Consider the following 19,532-nt stretch of genomic DNA (forward strand, 5'->3'; position numbering starts at 1 on the left):
CAAACATGTGCTCTCTGTTTAGATGGAGGTGGATGAGCACGCGCCCGTGTGCCATATCCAACAGCACGCTTAGCGCGCGCTCTCCCAATTCATTCATCGCTGCCTGCGCTCTGCTGTGGACATCTCCCACTCACTGCTCTGCAGACTGACAGCAAGAGGGCTTTAAACCGAGACCATGAGGGGCTCCTGCCGCCCGAACAACCCACGAGACAGGCCAGGTAGGCGGCGGAGCAGACCTCCGCTCTCACTTTCCTCCCTCTTGTTCGGTTTCTGGTCGTGAGGCTGTTTGGAGCGGATACTGTGTGCAGACACAGAGCTGCAGCTGGGTTAGCAGGCGGACCAAGTAAACAAGTCAGCGTCACGTAGGCTTCGTTCAGAGCTGACAGAAGGAGAGTCGGAGCAGACTGCAAGTTACAGACGCGAAATGAGCTACAAATGATTGTTCTGTTATTTAAAGCTTGTTTATGTGGAGGATGCTTTGTTTTGGTGGCGCCTTATCAGCTGCTTAGCCTGGCTGCAGCTTAAACAAACTGACATGTTGACAGTTTGGAGAAGGAAATCTAGGAACTGTATATTATGCATGTCTTTTATTACTAGTTTATTACTCTTAAACACATTGCATGAGACAACAGTACCTTTTTATTGACTGGATCCGCTTTATTATGATAAATAGGAATATCCCGGAAAAAAAAACAAAGGAGCAGTTTCATATAAATTAATATAATATATATAATATAATATAATAATAAATTAAATAAGGCAGTGCTTCTTCAACAAATAAATATCATCCTACTTCCAAACTATAAACAAAAGTTTCATATTTTCATTGAATACATAACACAAAAGGTAAACAACAATAACAATGGAAAACAGGAGAGGATTTTGTTTTCAGCAAATCAATAAATTGCAAGCATCAAGTGCATACCAATTTTGAAAAGCAGATAAACAAATATATAATTAAAACAATTGAGCATGTAAATTAAAAAAATATCTTAGGCAAATGAAAACAAATCACAAATCAATGTATAAAAAATGAATCCTTTATGAACGTAGGTGAAAAAAAAATGCGAAATCCTCAAATTTAAGAAGATAAACATTTGAAAAGGAGTAAAAAAAAAATATTTGGATTTTGCAAAAGCCTTACTTTATACCTTAGAATAAATGTTTTACACTCCATCTATCTTAGCTACATGACGCTTAGTTTATGCTTGGTTTAAGTAGTTATTCATCACTTATTATAACCAATTTTTCCATGTATTAAATTAAACTAAGACCATTACATATAAAAGCTTTATTCTAGCACTTGTGACAAACTGTTCACACCTGCTGCAGGTAAAGTGTTGGCATGGAGCGGACAGATGGAGAGGAGCTTTCTGTGATAATTTAAGGTTTGCAATCCGATTCAACATGTGCTCCAGTGTTAGTAGATTCACATTTAAGTCTCTACATCTCTCTATGTGATGTTTGCCTCATTTTAAATAATTAAAACCCTTTTTTTGTTTATGTTTGAGAACTCTGCACAATCAGAAAGGTCAGCGTAGCACATTAAAGGAAGGGGTTACTATGACCTATATAATCCAGAGTGTCCGTTCTTATGACAGGGTTCTGTTATGTAATTTCATTAGTCAGATGTCCTGGAGGCTTATTTAGTCTAATATTACAGTGCTGTCATTTTTAATAAGCAGGATGCAGACAGATACTTCCAAGTGTGCTAACTAAGGTTTAGATGGCTGTTGTGGCAGCAGTATGGAGGATGGACGGAGCTGGAGAGGTGCTCCATTTTAAAACTACCTGAGAGGAGGGGCTGAACCTAAAAACATACCAGAGGGCAACCTGCTGATTTATGTATTTTAAGATATTTAAACAGCTCCTTTGTGACATACTTGGCTATTCCCTATGGCTACTATACTGCAAAACTTAGCTTTGACTCCTATGTGTAGTGGATACACTTGAGATGGTGCAGCAGACCTCTGTATTATGTGTGCTATTACCGACACACTACATTAGCTCTATATAACATTAGATATGGAAAAAATAGAAAGGCTAATTTCCTTTGATGCAGCGTCTAAAATCTTTGTTTTAACATTTATATATGTGACAGATACTTGCTGTGGATCATCATCATGGTAGATCCCTGTTGTCCTTCCAAGCATAACTGCGAGATTTCTCTTCACTCCTTCCTCCCTCCCTCCCTCTCTCTCTCTCTCGCTCTCGCTTTATCTGGGGGAAAGTTCACCCGCTCACTCAGAATCACATTAACAGCTCCGAGCGGGCCTGTGTTATGGCAATGCAGTGAGTGTGGGAATGTGGACCAACACAGCTGACGCTTTAGCATGTAGGACCATCATACCCTGGGAAAGGCATCAAGGGCGTGAAGGTTAAATAGAGTATGAGCTATTAAAAGACCTTCTAAGCAATTATTTTTAGTGTGGAATTACTATACAGTGTTCTTATTACACAGGGTTTAATATGGCGCCCCATTTTAACCTCTTTTGGAAAGACTGTCTGCGGTTAAAACATATATTCATATGAACCATTATTTCAGAAGGGCTTTGTTGGATCAAGCACTGGGTCAACCAGGATGGTTTCACTTTTTTGGTGCCGTCAACAAGCTTCTGGTTTAGTTACTCCTTACTCTACAACCTATATCACATGAATGTGTAGTGCTGTGAATTTAGGTTAAGCATAAAGGTGTGTGAATTTTTCTTTTGGGTAGCACCCTCTGACCAAATGCCAATGTTTAATCTTTCTACACACAACTAACTTTATTTCCTTGTAGGTTAATCATTTGGTCAGAATGATGAAACTTAAACACAACCAGTTTTTCAAGCAGGACAAGGATTTCGAACATAGGTGGTTTTCTAGTAGATTAAAACAGGATGACATTTAGGTTCTGTAAAAGTCCTGACCTGGACTGATAAATAAAAGCTGGGTTAATGCCAGGAAATAAAACTGCTTTAACTATGATTTGACAAATATCGACCCAAAATTATGCCAGAAGCTTGATTATGGCAAGAAAAAGCGAAACCATCTCCTTTCACATCAGCATCTGACCTCAGAATTACACTTTAGGAAAAATAACCAAATATTAAGATACCTTAACCTTAGAGTGAAAAAGACTGAAACCTTACTAAGAGCCTTGTTATAATTAGAAATCTGTACAGGATTTCAGCAAATTGCTTATCAATACCGGACAAAAATGTTAGTGAGGGTCTATGAATATGTTTGGGCAATTATGAGCTTAAGAAACAAAGCACAATATAATCCAACTTGTGTACTTGTGTTTTTTTTTTTACATGTTAGATTATATTTTCAGTAATAGATTAATCTTAAAAGAGAACGTTAAACTTCCCCAATAAACAAATGTTTTAAAAGTAAAAAAAACAAAACATTAATAGCATGTTTTAAACTAATTATTAAAGGAACATTTATACAAACAAATTCAATGCTTACAACAGTGTAATTTACTCTTACCATCAGTACGATAGGCCTTTATTTTGAAATCCACAAGGCAAAAGACTATAGAGCAGGTCTTATTATCATTTTTATATTTAGATATTTAGACATATTTGTTCTTGATTGGAATGCAGTGAAGTGCTTAACAGTTTTTTTTAAACAAAGCTAAAACTAGAGAAGTTCTGGACAAAGAAGTGACAAAGTAGATTTTTAATTTGAAATGGAAAATGTTTATATCCATGTACTATTATAGGCGTATTTACTTCTCTTAGTAGGTTACTCTATCAGAAGATGACAGGTTTCTGGTACTCCAATTATTGATTTCATTGGGTTACCAAATTTCTTGACGATTGTTTCAATAATCGATTAATCATGATTATTCCGATAAACATTAAGCTATAATAAACATTCTCTCCAAAAATTACCGACTTTAAACCCATACATTAAAGCCCAAACATATAATAATAACACTACCCGTGATGACCGGATGTAAACTTCTTATTGCTACTGTATGTGCAGCCTTGAAAGTCATTTCTTTAATCCCCACAGGTTTAGCAAAAACACTGCCACACCAGTACTTCATCTCTCAAAATATTACTTTGATGTCTGTTAAATAAGACCTCTGTTTGTATTCATTCCCAAGCAAAGCCTAAAAAAAGTACATGTTGAATCTTGACCTGTTGCTTCCCAGTAGTTTGATGGAAAGCACGCCCCTCATTGTTTAAATCAACAGTTATCTGTTTACTTTTCTTGTGATGCAATCAATCAAGCTGCCCATTTAATCAGCCTGTATGTTAGCATATCCACAGAAATCACATGGCAAACTCCTGTCCACAGCCAGGACAATGTTGTGGCTTAGCTAAAATATAGCTAAAAAAAAAGATCCACTTGTATATGCACACTTAAGATTTACCTGGATTCAATGTCCAGAGCGGTATTTCATAAAACTTGCTAAGAAGAGCTAGATATGGATGCCCTAAGCTAAATCCAATTAGGCAGAACATTTCAGGACGCGATAACTGGGTTTCATCAAAAGGACACCTCGCTTGCTTAATGCCCCTAACACAAGACAGGTTCAATTAATTTGTGTTGCATATTAGCAGACGGTCACAGAGTTCATTAAGGAACTATGCTGAAACATACCGTGTTTCATTGGTAGAAAGCTATCGGGAGTTTAGAAATGCAATTGAAAATAAATGGGAAATATTATTGCCATAAATAAACCAGATATTAAAGGAAAACAAGTAAATACAGCATGAGAGGAATTTTTACAGGCTGAAGCTTTCCAGCAGAAACATGTCATGAGATTGATGAATGTTGCTGTTTTGCACTCGGTCCAAAGTGACACACCTTTGCAACAGGTTTTGCAAGTTTTATAATTACATTTGCTTTAAGTGAACCACCATAAGCTAAGTGAAATACCTCATTTTAAAATATATCTCATGAAAGGTATTATAAGAAGTTCTTTATGATTGGGTTTAAGCATATTCAAGTGCAAAAGGTAGAGGTTAGAGGACTACATCTGTTTGCATTATCATTATCCCCAATTATCAAAATATCAATCTTCAAAAATGTTAGTTATATTGTCAAATTACTTATGTGAATACATTTGGATATTATTTTTCTGATATTAGAGGTTGATGGAAAGCCCTGTTTATCCAGTCTGCTATTGATGTAGTGGGGATAAAATATATGAAAGTTATCTGTGTTTTTCTTCATTATTACCAAATGCTGTGTAAAAAGACAAATAAATAAAACAGATTAATTCTTCACTAAATTAGGTTGGTTAGTAATACTAACATTACATTTACTAAACACCAGAATAATGAGATTTTTTTCTGAGAATATCCTAAATGTTTCATTACCTTGAAATTTAAAAACGTTTTGAACCGTAGTTAATACCTGCCAGACAGTGTGGCGTGTAAAAGTGGCTGGGGTTTTATTGTGTGGACTCTTTGTTGACACCAGAAAAGCCTACAAGGGTAGGTTCTCATTATAACGTGATTTTGGTCTTCCTCCTTGATTTACCTCAATCTTGGGAGGCCGCTAACCTAAGCCCTCCTTGCTTTCACCACAACCATCACAATTCCACCAAAAGGGCCGATTCCAACAATGAGGGACCCAATGTTGCTGCTTGGGTCTCCTATTACCTGTGTGTGTAAAATACTGGGAAAGAATGATAAAAGAACCATATGGGTGGATGAATGACACAAGTCAAATGTTTATGCTTACCTTTAAGAGTAAAAAGGGATATGAATAGAGTCTAAGGCTTTGTCAGAACCAGAACTGAGTGGATAAGAAAAAATGTTTTCAGTATGACTTACAGCTACTTTTTGTGTGCATGAAAAATGTCTTCTCTCTTCCAACTCCATGTGCACTGGTTATGTGGTGTACTGCACAGTTTATTTTCAAAGAATACTCAACCGGTGTCAGCATTGAGTATAAATCTGTAGCTTTTGTTTTTAGGCTTATGCAGCCCATATGCTGACTGTAACTTAATATTGCATAATGCTGCCTCTGCCTTAGTTCACAGTTTTTCTCAGGCTTTAAAGGCCCCACATTTTTTCCAAATGTAAAAATGATCAGAATTTTAATTTTCTTATGACCAAAGGACATGTCTCTAGAAATCAAAGGTTGGTGTTTTGACTGTATTTCTATATGTAACTCTGTCTTACTTTTTCAGTAAAGTCTTCTCCCCCTCTGAGTGGCTTTGAGGCCTCTGTTGGCCTAATAATTGTTTTATTATAGATAATAAAACTTAATCAGCCAGCAGTTAAAGCAAAAATGTTTTTTATTTGTGAGACACAGAAGTAGTTTCCCTCCTGATGTGTATGATGGACACTGAGGTATTTAAATTTTTTTTTAGAAAACTCAAAATTCTCAAATTTACTGCCAACGATAAACCCTGTGTAGCCACTCATCTCTTCTCCACATCTTGAATAATTTCTTTTGCTCTTGTGTAACACAGAGGAGACAATTGTCTCCTCTGTGTTACACAAGAGCATTGTTGACTGCTCTTGATAAGACTCTAAAGGATAAAACACGTTTGTTTTACAGTGATCCCAATCACAAAGCCAAGGAAGATCTAAACTGGTTAAAGATTTTTTTTTAAAGTGTCAGGTCAATGATCCTACAGGAATCCAATTGAAAATCAATGTTTAAAACCAAACGTCAGGGTGAGAATGATAGGCCCGCCAAAACCTTGAAGATTTTGGGACTAAATGTGTGAAATAATGGGTCACAATCACAACTGAGCAATGACTGTGACTTTCTTCTCTATATATTAGGTGCTATTTGTGTCCAAAGAATGGACTTATCTGTGTTGATTTCCCTATCTGTGTGGATTACTTAGGCTATTGTTGACATCTGGAGATAATTTCATCTCAAAAATCATATTAGAAAATATATTATTGATAAAAATTCATGACATCTTTTATACGTTTCTATAGTTAGACAAATTTAAAGATATAGTTTAGGTTTTTCCCAAATTTTTGAAAACACCCACCCACTCAACTTAAAAAAGAAATGCTCATGCACAACCCTGTACCCACTACCGAAAGGGAATGCTAATTAAACATGTTCGAAAGCGTGCACAAGCCCATTTCTCTTCTTGCATGCTCTCTTTAAAAGTTGCTGTTTGCATCGCTCACACAAGCTTACTTTACAAGATTTGCAATCTTTCCACTTTGTCACTCACCACCAGTAAGAGAAAATTGGGACGGGCACGTAGGACGGCCTTACTCAAACGTGTCAACAGAATGATTGACAATTAGGAGGACCACTTATTTTGATGATCCACCCGGAAAAAGAATATCCTCCAATATACCTTTAAGGAATGCTAATGTTGGATTTATGTGGTGTTTTGATCTAGATTCAGTTATTTAGGCATTATTAAAATAAAAGCCTTTAAAACAAACGCTAGATGTACACAAACGTACAAATTCCCCTGTCAGTAGGTAAAGAGACCATGTCAGTGTGTGTTTTGGGTTTATTGAGAGGTCCTAGTGTGAATTGAGTGGATTACCAGTCCTGCTGCCTGGCTTACTGTTACTTAACCCCTCGATCTCCGTCTCAGTCTGTTTCACAACAAGAAGCTGAGTTGATAACAAAGATTTGATCAGCCTGTGAACTGAGTGGTTTTTAAGTGTAGTTACACACCGCCCCCTGGTGTTTTTACTCCAGTACTACATTGGATTTCCTGCAAGTTGAAAACAAAGCAGAGTAGCCCAAAAGGACAGGATGTTTTCTTCACTGAACCAGTTGACTTGACAGAGGATTTGATCCCGTGACTGTCACGCAGGGTAGCGAGACCTCTATTTGCTTTTTTAAAGGAACTGCGCAGTCATTATTTATTGCCCAGGCTCCTTATTTATCCTTTAACTGACAAAATATAGAACATCTTTCAATCTATGTTGATCAGTAAGAATACTGATGGTTAGTTGTCAAACTTAAACAGTTTTTGTTAGATCAATTTGCTGTATTTACAAATTGACCAGAAATATTGAACTTTTTTATAATCAACATTTTAAAATTGAGCAACATACAATTACACAAGTATTCACACCCTTTGAACATCAGTCTAATCTATCCACAATATGTGCTGCTGATTTTTTAGGGTAAAGTTGTTTTTTTTTCTTCGTTTACATGACAAGAATAATTACATGCATCTCAGTTTACACAAAATAAAGGTTTATTCATAAATGAAAGGAAACATTAACAATGAAACCAAATTAAGACAATGGCTTACCTGATCTCAAGGTGTAGCTGCTAAATACATCAATGAATCGGCAAACACCTTAATGCCCTTAGGCCAATTACATTTTTTTTTAAACAATGGACAAAAAATATGTATTAGTCAGTGACTACTTTATTTATAAATAAAATCTAAACTGATTGGCATGCACTCATGTGTCAATATTTTTCAGTACAACCTTTCACTGACATTTATCCATCCAGTCTGTCTTTGCACATCTATAAGGCATCTTTTGAAACACTATTCTTTATAGAGTAGCCTGATCATCTTAGCCAGACTCCATGATGTCTGGAGAAGTTAAAAGTCTTACCTTAGATTGTCTATGGAATTTAGGCCTCTGCATTGGCTTAGCCAATCAAAGACATCACTTCAAGCCTATTTCATGGCAGCTGTGAGTCGAGGTTTAATGCGTGAGTTACACTTAAACATCTGAGTTGGGGGATTTATTATTATTATTATTTTTTTTTTTTTTTTGGTGGCTTAACTACCACCTGTCCATTGAGGATTTTTCATCCTCTTGATCACAGGAGGTTGAGGGAAGCTTTCTGGTACCCAATGAGTTGGAGCCTTTATAGTTTGTGCCTCCAGCCTCAAAGCTGCTGCTGCCAAGGCAGTGGAGGACATGATGACTCTATGAAGTTCCTTTTATATCAGAGCAAGTGCTATGATGACAAAGGCCTGTATCTGTTACTTAGAAAATTCAACAGCAGAATCCACCGTTTAATTGTGTAGTAAGCACTGATTAGGTTTATAGACAAATACTGCAGAACTGAAAAGTATTAGAAAAAAAATGCTTTTAAAAAGCACAGTAATATTAAAATAGAACCCTGTAGGCCTGGTTAGTACAATTCATTTTCTGACCAAAGGTGACCGCCACCCTAGTCTCATATCTGCCCTGTTTTAATCTCCTTCCATATTCGACCAACTATTCCTTGTCTCTGCTTAAACAGAAAAAAAAAACAAAACAAAAGGAGCTTAGATTAGAATCTAAGTTTGTATCCTCTCTGCTTTAAACGTCGTGGCCCCTGAGATCTAAGCGCTTTGCTCCTTGTTGCTGTTTGCTCCATAATGTTGTCTGAAAGGGCTTGCATGGTCTTTACTCAACAACTCTTTTGATGCTGAGATAAATAACACATATAACACATGTATGTACTCTGTTTTCTCATATGATGGCTTCTGAGGCATATACATTCCCCATTTTAATGTATATTTAAAAACCATCATCCCATGCATTTCACAATATTGTATGATATTTATTTTTATGGGCTGCGCAGGGGGTAGCACTGCACTGTACTGGGTCTTTCTGCATGGAGTTTGCATGTTCTCTGTGTGCATGCATGGGTTCTCTCCTGGTACTCCGGCTTCTTGCCACAGTCCAAAAACATGACTGTTAGGTTGATTGGCTTCTCTAAATTCTCCTTAGGTGTGAGTGTGTGTGTGAATGGCTGTTTGTCGCTGTGTTGCCCTGCGATGGATTGGCAACCTGTCCAGGGTGTACTCCGCCTCTCACCCGTAGACAGCTGGAGATAGGCACCAGCACCCCTCCTGACTCCAATTGAGATTAGGCGTGTCAGAAAATTGATGGATGGATCTTTGTGGTTTGAACATTCCAAAATATATTTTAATAAACTCCCAATTGATGTTTTTGATTGCTTTTTTTATGTAACTTGAACATCTTGATGATTTTTGTTGAGGACTCTTTAAGACACTGGCATTTCTTGAATTGCATTAGGCTTGTATCTAAAATGCAGACACACCGCATGGATGCAGCACTTCCTTTCATAAACCCAATGACCTGCAACCTGTATGTTAGGAAAAAAAAGGGCAGACAATCTATTTTTGTTTTTTACTTGTCTGCTGATAGCAGAAAGGGAATGTGTTTACACCATAACTGTCTTTCTATTGCATAAGTGTAGAGCGTGCGTGCCATAAGTTGCTGACCAAGAATGTGTTGCAAACGCTGTGAGGCCCGTGAAAAGGTCGTGTAAAAGCAGAGACTTATAGTTTTCATGTGGATGTGTTTACACGGGTCTTCTACAGGCAGCACGCCTACCATTCATCCCCCCTCCTCTTCTATTGGCCGTCGAGTTTCTGCTCCGTTCTCTGATTGGCTGATTTCCGAGTTGCATTCGGTGTCCATGTGTGTACCATGTGAGCAACAGAACGCTTCTTTTCTTCTCGCTTAATTTGCTTGGCGATCGATTCAGAGACATTACGGTAGCGTTTCAAAGTATGTTTTCTTGGGAAAACCTCCTGGAAATGCGAAGGTTTTTGAGAACATTTTGTTAAATGGTTAAAGATGGTGTCATAATCAAAAACAAAATCATAACAAAACAGATTTTTTTCTCCTCAAGTACAAAATGTTCTATCAATTTATTTGTAGCCCCTCAGCATCTAAGAGTTGGATATAGTTTGAATCAAAATGTTGGTCAAAATTAATCCTTCAACTGGGACTTAAAAGTGAAAAACGCATCTGGCACTGAGGAATAGTTAAAGCTTGTGATTTTAATCACAAATTCATGAAGTATTGATTTTCTTCTGCCTTCATCAGCAATGAAACTATGTATCTATAGAACAGGAACCTAATTAAGAGTATTTGGAGTCTATAAATAATTGGAAATCAAAGTTTTAGTTTGACCTAAATTGTAAAGTATGGGACCAGGCCCGAACACGTGTGACATAGACGGCTTGTTTTCTTCCTCGCCTTTTCCCCTTGCGCTCTGTTTCCACTTCTTACGGTACGGAGAAACTGCTGTTTCTCAGCTGATATGAGGCATCCAGTCTGCTGCAGCCTCCTTCAGTCAGCACTGAATAGGACAGCAGCTCACCGCCTCCGTTTGCAGAGAGGAGATTAGCTCTGATAATCGAAGAAACAGGATGTTGGACAACGAGGATCATCGCTTAGAGAACCACCCGCGGGAGCTTACCCAGAACCCGCTGAAGAAGATCTGGATGCCGCATAAAAACGGGCACATTGCGCACAGACGGGGTAAGAGATGCGGCAAGTGCGCCAACACAGGATGCGACTGGGACAGACATTGTTTTTCAGTTGCCCTTACTTTTAGTTTTATGTTTATTTCCCTTAAGAAAACTAGATTTTAACTCATTTCGACGATCCAAGGTGGGAAACTGGAAGTGTTGCATCATGCTCTGCTCTTCTAATCCGTGTTCACACTAATTATGCTTCCATGGAAAGACATAAGAATGGAAGTCATTTCAGAAATGTAATTTAGGCTTAACCAGATCTAACCTGTATGGGCGTGAGACTTGGCAGATGCTCTTTAATCTCTCACGGCTGCTTGCTCTTTATCTGACTCAAAGCTCTGCTTTCCTCTACTTTCCTTTTTTTGATTTGCAAGCTGCACCCAGTCCCGTCCTGCCTTTAACTTTGGCACCAAACGTCTCACTCGTTGCAACTATTTTATGCAAAGGAGAAAACTTAAAACTTAAAAATGCAAGATGATGGAAATAATTTTAGGATTTATAATATTTTTGTGTTAATAACTACCAGAATCGATCTAATATTCCTTATCAGAAAATACTATTTCTACATGGGCAAAATTGTAGTTGAGGGGTCCCACTTGTTTACCCTCGCCAGCCAATCACGTCACTTCCGCCGCCCTAAAACCACGCCCCTTTTGGGGGGCAAAACCGGACTCACCGATTCTGAAAGGACATTGTTGAAAGTTAAAATGCTTAAATATCAGAAAAAGGAGACAGTTATGAGTATGAGTAATTATTATCATTTATCATTTTAAAGAGCTTTGCTGAATTTACCCGTAAAAATAGAAATACAATCAAAATAAATAAGTAGATTAAAAGTTAAACACCTGGAAATTCAATCAGGTTAAAGTATTCTTAATAAATAAGAATAAATATAAATGAGCAGCATTGTATAAACAAACAGCCCCAAAATTTTTTTAATAATAATTAGGGATGTAAATATTAATTGTTTTGTATCGATGCATCGATCCAACAGCCGACGATCCGATGCATCAACACGTCCGTAACAGTATCGATTCATGTTTTTGAATCTACCCTCTTTCCGCTTGCACACACTCGCGTAAAGACAGAGGGATTATTATTTTTTACTGAACGAGGTTTTTATAGGCCTAGGTGGAGTACAACTTTGCTACTTCTGTTATTTGCTGTTGTTTCTCAAATAAAATGCATAACGATATAAAAGCTTTCATTGATTTATTTCAAATTTGCAACATTGTCTGGTAGCCTGTAAGGTAAAAAGAAAAAAATAAATAAATCGAATCGGATCGTGGTGTATTATTGAGTAGCGAAAATGATTGAATCATTGGGTCAGAAAGTTGATACTGAATCGAATCGCCATGATGGGTGTGATTTACATCCCTGATGATAATATAGGTTTTAATGAATCACCTAGAATTTCAACAGTGACAACCTGCAGTGACTTTCTTTGCATCTGCTATTAGTAGCTGTGTTTTTGTTTGTTTGTTTGTTTGTTTTTTTTACTGCCTGAGATCAGCACATTTAAAACAAATTAGAAAGAAACACTTGAATGTCATTGTTTATGTTGTTGTTACAATAAAAACTCCCCAGATCTTTCCCTGACATGAATTCTTTTTTTTTTTTCAGACAGTGTCCTGTCTGGGAATGTAGCAATAAGACTAATTGTCTTGATGCCAAAAAGAGCCCAACAGATTTTACTTAACAACACTCCTGGCATGAATTATAATAAATAGCTTTATTATAATTCATGCAAGGAGTATTACAGATTATATGGATACTGCAATTTAAGTAGAACAGGAAAGGAAAACAGAAAAAAAGGAGAGAAGATGAGAGAAAGAGGTGATAAAAGGGCAATAACGATAAAACATGTTCAGTCTGCTTCATCACCTACAAAGAGATGTAAAAAGAACAGCACAACCAACAGATATAATATAAGACATACAATAAAGTAACACCTAGATACTATCGCTGAAGTATAAGTAGTATTATTTAATCTTACATGTATACTGTGATAGCTAAAATTACTTCAAATTTTTTTTTTTTTTATTTGTCGTCCAAAAGGAGACATAAACACGCTAAGTACCCTGTTGTGTTAAACCTCTTTTATTTAAAGTATCCAGGGTGAATTTAATCGTTTTATGATGCATTTATCAAGCTAATTGATTCTATGATTCTCGTGCAATCCAGCATTTAAATAGCTTAACCTCCAAATTATTCCCATCACACAACGTATTAAGTAATTAGCCACAAACTACTTCCTTGGGTGAGGTAACTCCTCTGACTTATTCCATTAGGTAACAGGGTTTCAATGCAGACACTCTGGAAAGGTATTTAATTGGTTTAAATCACAAACAGACGTGGAAAGTGGTCTTTTTATCATGCGGGTTATTGTCGGTTAGAAATGGTACAGACACAGCTGGAGCAGAAACTACTGACCAATCAAATCGCTTCAAAGTTTATTTCTGCTACACATTTAAATCAACAAAATGCTGCAGTTTCTAAAAAAAAAAAAACTGATAAATTAATAAGTAAATTATAAAACTTATTTGAAAAAAAGAAATAATATAACTAGACACAAAAAAAATGTGTTGAGCTTGTAATAATTTACAATTTTTCATCCTTGCTCTAATCCTAAATAAAGACAATAAAAATAAAATGGAGGTTATTTTTATGATTGAAATTTCAATCAAAGTTAAAAGGTCTCATTCTGTTAGGACATAATTTAAGGGTTTCTCATTTCCCTTCAATCAAGGGCTCCATGGACACCCTTCCTAAGTTTGTTTACACCTTGAACTGGCTCTGTAAATACAAGACATGGCTGAATATTAGAGCTGCACGACATTATCTGAACCCAACCATCACAGGAATATGAGCATGGTGAACTTCTCAATCCAGTTAGATGGGCTATTACACTCTGCCACTGATATACTTTTAACATCTGAGCTATAACTTTAGTGGTTGAGATGCAGAAATTGAAAGTGTCAGGGGAAATTGGTGTGCACTTAAACAACAAAACAAAACTGTACATTTAACGTATCTAGTCATAAGTATTGCACCATGTTCATGAAGTGTTTGTTTCTTTTTTCCCCTCAGTTTGCATGACAAACTGCCCAACGCTCATCGTGACTGTGGGACTTCCTGCCCGTGGAAAGACGTACATTTCCAAAAAGCTCACCCGCTACTTGAACTGGATAGGTGTGCCAACCAAAGGTATGAGCAGCATTCCAGACACATATCAACACGTTAAGGCGGAGAGCAGCTCTTTGGTTTTTCTTTTTTTATTTAAATGTGACTGTCTGGTTTTCAGAGTTCAACGTTGGGGATTATCGGAGAGAGTGTCTGAAGATCTACAAGTCCTTTGAGTTTTTCCGTCCAGATAATGAAGAGGGCGTTAAAATCAGACGGTAAGTTTAATCAGGCTACATAGGTCTACTTAAAACAACACATGCAGTGAAGAAACACTGTGAAGAATTACTCTGCTGGGCTTGATTTCTCTATTTGGATTTTTTTTTTTCTTTAACAAATGTAAAGATGTTTGAGTTCAAATGTTTTTTTCCCTTGTGGCTTCTGGACCAACTTTGAGTTTCAAACTCTCTTACACATCCACATAGAAACATTCTACTTTAACATATGACCATCAGTTTGTCTAATAAAGGAAATGGCAGGTCAAAATCAAGTTCTTTTCTTTCTGAAAAATAATCTCCTGTAAACTACAAGCAGTAACACTCCTTGTGCCCTTTCACAGTCAGTGTGCAATGTCGGCGCTGAACGATGTGCGGCAGTACCTAAGCGTTGAAGGAGGACAGGTTGCTGTAAGTCCCTCCGTTTTAACCCAATTTCCTCAAGAAAACATGTGAAAGCGCTGCAGTAACGACGACACTCCTCACTGTTCTAGGTGTTTGATGCCACAAACACGACCAGGGAAAGAAGAGGAACCATTATGAAGTTTGCTGAACAGAACGGTTTCAAAGTATGATCGAATGAAGATTTTCCCGTCCAACCTTAAAGTGATTACCGTTTTTTTTTTTTTTTTTACAGTGCTTTCTTCTAATTGCAGGTGTTTTTTGTGGAATCTGTGTGTGAAGACCCAGAGGTCATTGCACAGAATATCGTGGTAAGCATCGAATTTGATTAGTTTTGTTTCCATCTAATAATATTAAGTTCTCTACAGTGGTGCTTATCATTAGATAAAAATCAATGTGAAACAGACATCTTTCGCTCACATGTTCTGCATTCCTTCTAAAGCAAGTGAAGCTGGGAAACCCAGACTACATTAACTGCAGTTCAGAGGAGGCCATCGAAGACTTCATGGAGAGAATAAAGTGTTACGAGACCTCCTACCAGCCTCTGGATGAAGATCTGGACAGGTGAAGATGCTTAAACAAAAAAAAAAAAAAAAAAAAGGAGAAAAACAACCCGATGGTGAAATCCTCTAAAAATTGAGAGATTCTAACCTATTTTCTCCTGCTCTGCTTTCAGCGACGTGTCTTACATAAAGATCATGGATGTGGGCCGTCGGTACATGGTGAACCGTGTTGTTGACCACATCCAGAGCCGAATCGTCTACTACCTGATGAATATCCACATCACTCCACGCTCCATCTACCTCTGTCGCCATGGTGAGAGTGACCTTAACATCAAGGGACGCATTGGAGGAGACTCTGGCTTGTCTTCCAGGGGAAAAGAGGTGTGTTTCCATATATGTAGCTGAAACAATTATAACTTCTCTCATTTTGAACTTGGGACTTTATCATGTAGACTAACAGAGGATAGCAGATAACAATTAAGTCGATGTAAAATAACCAAAGCTATGATGGAATAGTTGAAATTCAAAGTATATTAATTTGGTAAAAATGGACTAATCAAAGTTCTGAACTAAGTCCAAATGGGAATGTGTGGAAACAGTTTAATGGGGATTTTTCTCTGCAACTAATGCAGATCTTAGACTTGGACAACCTTTGTCATCTTGTTTACATATAGTGTTGACGAAACAAAATTACGTTGCTTACAGCAGCGATATAAGCAACTTACAACCGTGAAATGAACATTACCATTTGAAGTGCAGAAATTATCATTATGTAATAAATATAGGAGCAAAGGAAAACCAGTAAAAAAAAATGATGGTGCAAAAGTGCATTAATATGGAAAGGTTCAGTGACCTGCAAAATATAATAAACATGTTGCAAAATGCAGTATAACATTGAGTTGTGTCCTATTTAAAAGGATTATAAAAGTTTCAGCCATGTTGGTGATGCAAAGTAATGTTGCGAGTTGATAAGAGTCCAGTTTAGAGTTCAATATGTGCTTGAGCCATTAAAAAAAAAATTACTTCAGTTTCTACATCTTGAAAGCTGGCAGACTCCCAAAAATACCTGCAGCATTAGCTGCATAAAAAGCAAGCTCAGCATTCGAATCGGTACCATTTCCCTTCTTTTCATAATTACAATTTCTTTGTTTTTCAAGGGGTATAAACTGCATGTGGTTTAATCTAAGTCTTCATATTTCTAATCATCTAGTTTGCTAAACACTTGAGGAATTTCCTTGAGGAGCAGAACATTAAGGATTTGAAGGTTTGGACCAGCCAGATGAAGAGAACCATCCAGACAGCAGAGTGCCTTGGAGTTTCATATGAACAATGGAAATCTCTCAATGAGATTGATGCTGTAAGTTAACTCCTGCTCTCCTCACTTCAATGCGCTATCATTTTTCAAAGCAACGTTTTAATGTCTTGTGTTTTTTAACAAAGGGTGTGTGTGAAGAAATGATGTACGAGGAGATCCAGGAGCATTTCCCTCTGGAGTTTGCAATGAGAGACCAGGACAAATACCGCTACCGCTATCCAAAAGGAGAGGTGATTCTTTTCTTTCTTTTTTTTTTCTAGATTTTCTATATCGGTAAAATAAGTTTCCTGATATGATGTAACATGTGCAAGAGTGTTCATTTTGTCTGTGATTCTGTGTTAGTCATATGAGGACCTGGTGCAGCGGCTGGAGCCTGTGATCATGGAGCTGGAGAGACAGGAGAATGTTCTGGTCATTTGTCACCAGGCCGTCATGCGATGCTTGCTGGCATATTTCCTGGACAAGACTTCACGTAAGGATTAAAGGGCTGGTTATCCTCCCTGCAGCAGTGTGTCGCAATGAGCTTGATGCCGATATTTTTTATTTATGCCCAATATTGAAAAAATGGTCTGCGCTGTTATTCCACGCCATAAACGCAAGAGGAACAATCAGGAACTAGCTGTGGGTCTAGATACGGCCGAATTGGTGAGGAAGTTAGGGCAGGCTTGTGCGACAATGGAGGGACATGAGGGCGAAAAAAAAGCAGGGATCCAGGTGCAAAAAAGGGTCCCAGCATTCTCATGCACCTCGCTCTTCTAGCTGGTCCAACTTCACAGGGCGTTTTCCACAATGGAGGTCTTACAAAAAAAACAAGCTGGTAATGTACCAAAAAGGAAATATGCATAGCGTAGAGCGGATGTAGATTTGACCAATCAGATGCCTCCTGTCTGCGGCCCTGTCTGCGCCTAAAATTTGGGAGAGGTGCAGCGGAGTGTCAGCGGAAGGGGTTGGGGCATAACTATGTTCACTGCGACACGCGCTGACCACCTGAGTATAATTCAGGCTTAAGTCTTTAAAAGTTATTACCAGGTTAAAGGAGGTTCAGTGCCCTACAAAAGTATTCTTACCCTTCAAACTTAATCGAGAAGCAGAAGGAAAGGTCAACATAAAACTGGAAATCGGGAAAGCCTGACATGTGCTTGCCTTCAGTCGTGTCTAATCACCCATAATTCTTTGTAAATGAGCCAAACCATATCATTACTTGATGGAGAGCATCTGGGTTAAAAAAAAAAAAGTCTTGCCACAGATTGTTAATTAGGAATGGACTGATACAGCGGCCGGTCTATATTTTGGGCCAATGTTAGCATGTTTCCTGTACAGGGGATTGGCCAAAACTTGCCTTTAGATCACCTAAACTGCATGTGTATCTCCTCCCTCCATTTGCCACCTATTGTCAAAGTTTTTATTTATTTATTAATATATGTTTCTTTTTGTTTAAATAATCATTATTGCAGGATTTGTTAAAAAGGCAATACCGGTTTAAAAAATCAGTAGCACATATCGGGAAGAGGTTACACTGTTATCACAATAATCGGCACTGGCCTTAAAAAAACCTTTGAGGAATCAATCATCTTTATTTTTTGCAGGATTTCGGTTTGAACTTTGATAGAACCAGTCTAATTAATGAGCAACTTTTGATTTTAATCATTCCTGGCAGCATAAATATTTAGGCTGTTGTCCTGCTGGAAGTTAAACTCTTACCCAAATCTCAAGCCATGTCTCGTCTCTAACATATTTCTTCCAGAAATACAGAAATGAGCTCCACTGATCAGCTCTGGTCAACTCTGACCAGCTTAAGAAACACTTCCCCTCAGCATGATGCTGCCTCTTTCAAGTTCTAATAAAGGATTAGTGTCTCTAGAATGACTTGGATCATTAGCTTTCTGACACCTAATGTATTTCGTGTAGACTCATCAGATCTGATAACCCATAAATATGTCTTTAAACCTCTCCTATGGTGACTTTCCTCTTGTAGCTACTCCATAGAGGCAAAGCTTAAATATAAATAATTTTGTAAGGTACTGTATATATGTGAAGTATATAAACAGAGGCTTGACTAAACCTTTCTTTTTTTCACAGATGAGTTGCCCTACCTCAAGTGTCCTCTGCACACTGTGCTGAAGTTGACACCAGTTGCTTATGGTGAGCATTTATGACTAATTCCTGTCAGATTGTGCTGTCCATTAATAGGTTTTTTATAGACTTTAAGGCTATGTTCACACTGCAGCCTGAAGTGACCCAAATCCAATTTTTTTGGCTCATATGCGACAGTCTGAACAACACAGATCCGATTTTTTCCAATGCGACCTATGCCACTTGGCTATGTGGTCCTGAATCCGATACGAATCTGATCTGCAACCTGTGTCTGAACGCCCAGGCCGCATTCATGCGACCTGAACGGCATTAATACTCTGCAAAGGTCACTATTCTGGGTCTTGCTATGAAGAAGCGGCAAGAAAAACAAAAACCATGGCAGACGATGATGCGAAGAGCAGTATTTATGTTTAACCATCCTGAAACTATTGTGTTTTTTGGTTGGGAAATATTGCTAGATGCGCTCCAGCGCTACCATCCATGCTTACTTGTCCTGTGATGTCATTGCGTCCTCTACTGCACATGCGGGACACTTGTGTTGTATGACTGCAGTTCACACAGGATATCACATACAAGTCGCATATACACTCACCGGCCACTTTATTAGGTACCCCATGCTAGTAACG

General features: G+C 37.7%; 1 protein-coding gene across 2 annotated transcripts in view; it reads left to right on the forward strand.

Moving 5' to 3' along the window:
- Nucleotides 1-80: 80 nt before the first annotated feature.
- The window catches only part of LOC107094017 (6-phosphofructo-2-kinase/fructose-2,6-bisphosphatase 4-like), a 24,525-nt gene continuing 5,073 nt past the window's right edge, over nucleotides 81-19,532 (forward strand). Inside the window, exons 1-12 of one of the 2 annotated variants that reach the window (XM_015389411.1) lie at nucleotides 81-218; nucleotides 14,285-14,401; nucleotides 14,499-14,595; nucleotides 14,937-15,003; nucleotides 15,087-15,161; nucleotides 15,249-15,305; nucleotides 15,437-15,558; nucleotides 15,671-15,878; nucleotides 16,708-16,854; nucleotides 16,938-17,042; nucleotides 17,155-17,284; nucleotides 18,892-18,954. In XM_015389411.1, coding sequence (XP_015244897.1) covers nucleotides 176-218; nucleotides 14,285-14,401; nucleotides 14,499-14,595; nucleotides 14,937-15,003; nucleotides 15,087-15,161; nucleotides 15,249-15,305; nucleotides 15,437-15,558; nucleotides 15,671-15,878; nucleotides 16,708-16,854; nucleotides 16,938-17,042; nucleotides 17,155-17,284; nucleotides 18,892-18,954 — 1,231 coding nt within the window. In that variant the 5' untranslated portion in view covers nucleotides 81-175. Of the gene's footprint in view, nucleotides 219-10,997; nucleotides 11,199-14,284; nucleotides 14,402-14,498; nucleotides 14,596-14,936; nucleotides 15,004-15,086; nucleotides 15,162-15,248; nucleotides 15,306-15,436; nucleotides 15,559-15,670; nucleotides 15,879-16,707; nucleotides 16,855-16,937; nucleotides 17,043-17,154; nucleotides 17,285-18,891; nucleotides 18,955-19,532 lie in introns of those variants that run through there. The other variant, XM_015389410.1, reaches the window with a different exon arrangement.

Source organism: Cyprinodon variegatus, unplaced genomic scaffold, assembly GCF_000732505.1.
Source record: "Cyprinodon variegatus isolate N-32 unplaced genomic scaffold, C_variegatus-1.0 Scaffold457, whole genome shotgun sequence".
In the NCBI taxonomy this organism is placed as follows: domain Eukaryota; kingdom Metazoa; phylum Chordata; class Actinopteri; order Cyprinodontiformes; family Cyprinodontidae; genus Cyprinodon; species Cyprinodon variegatus.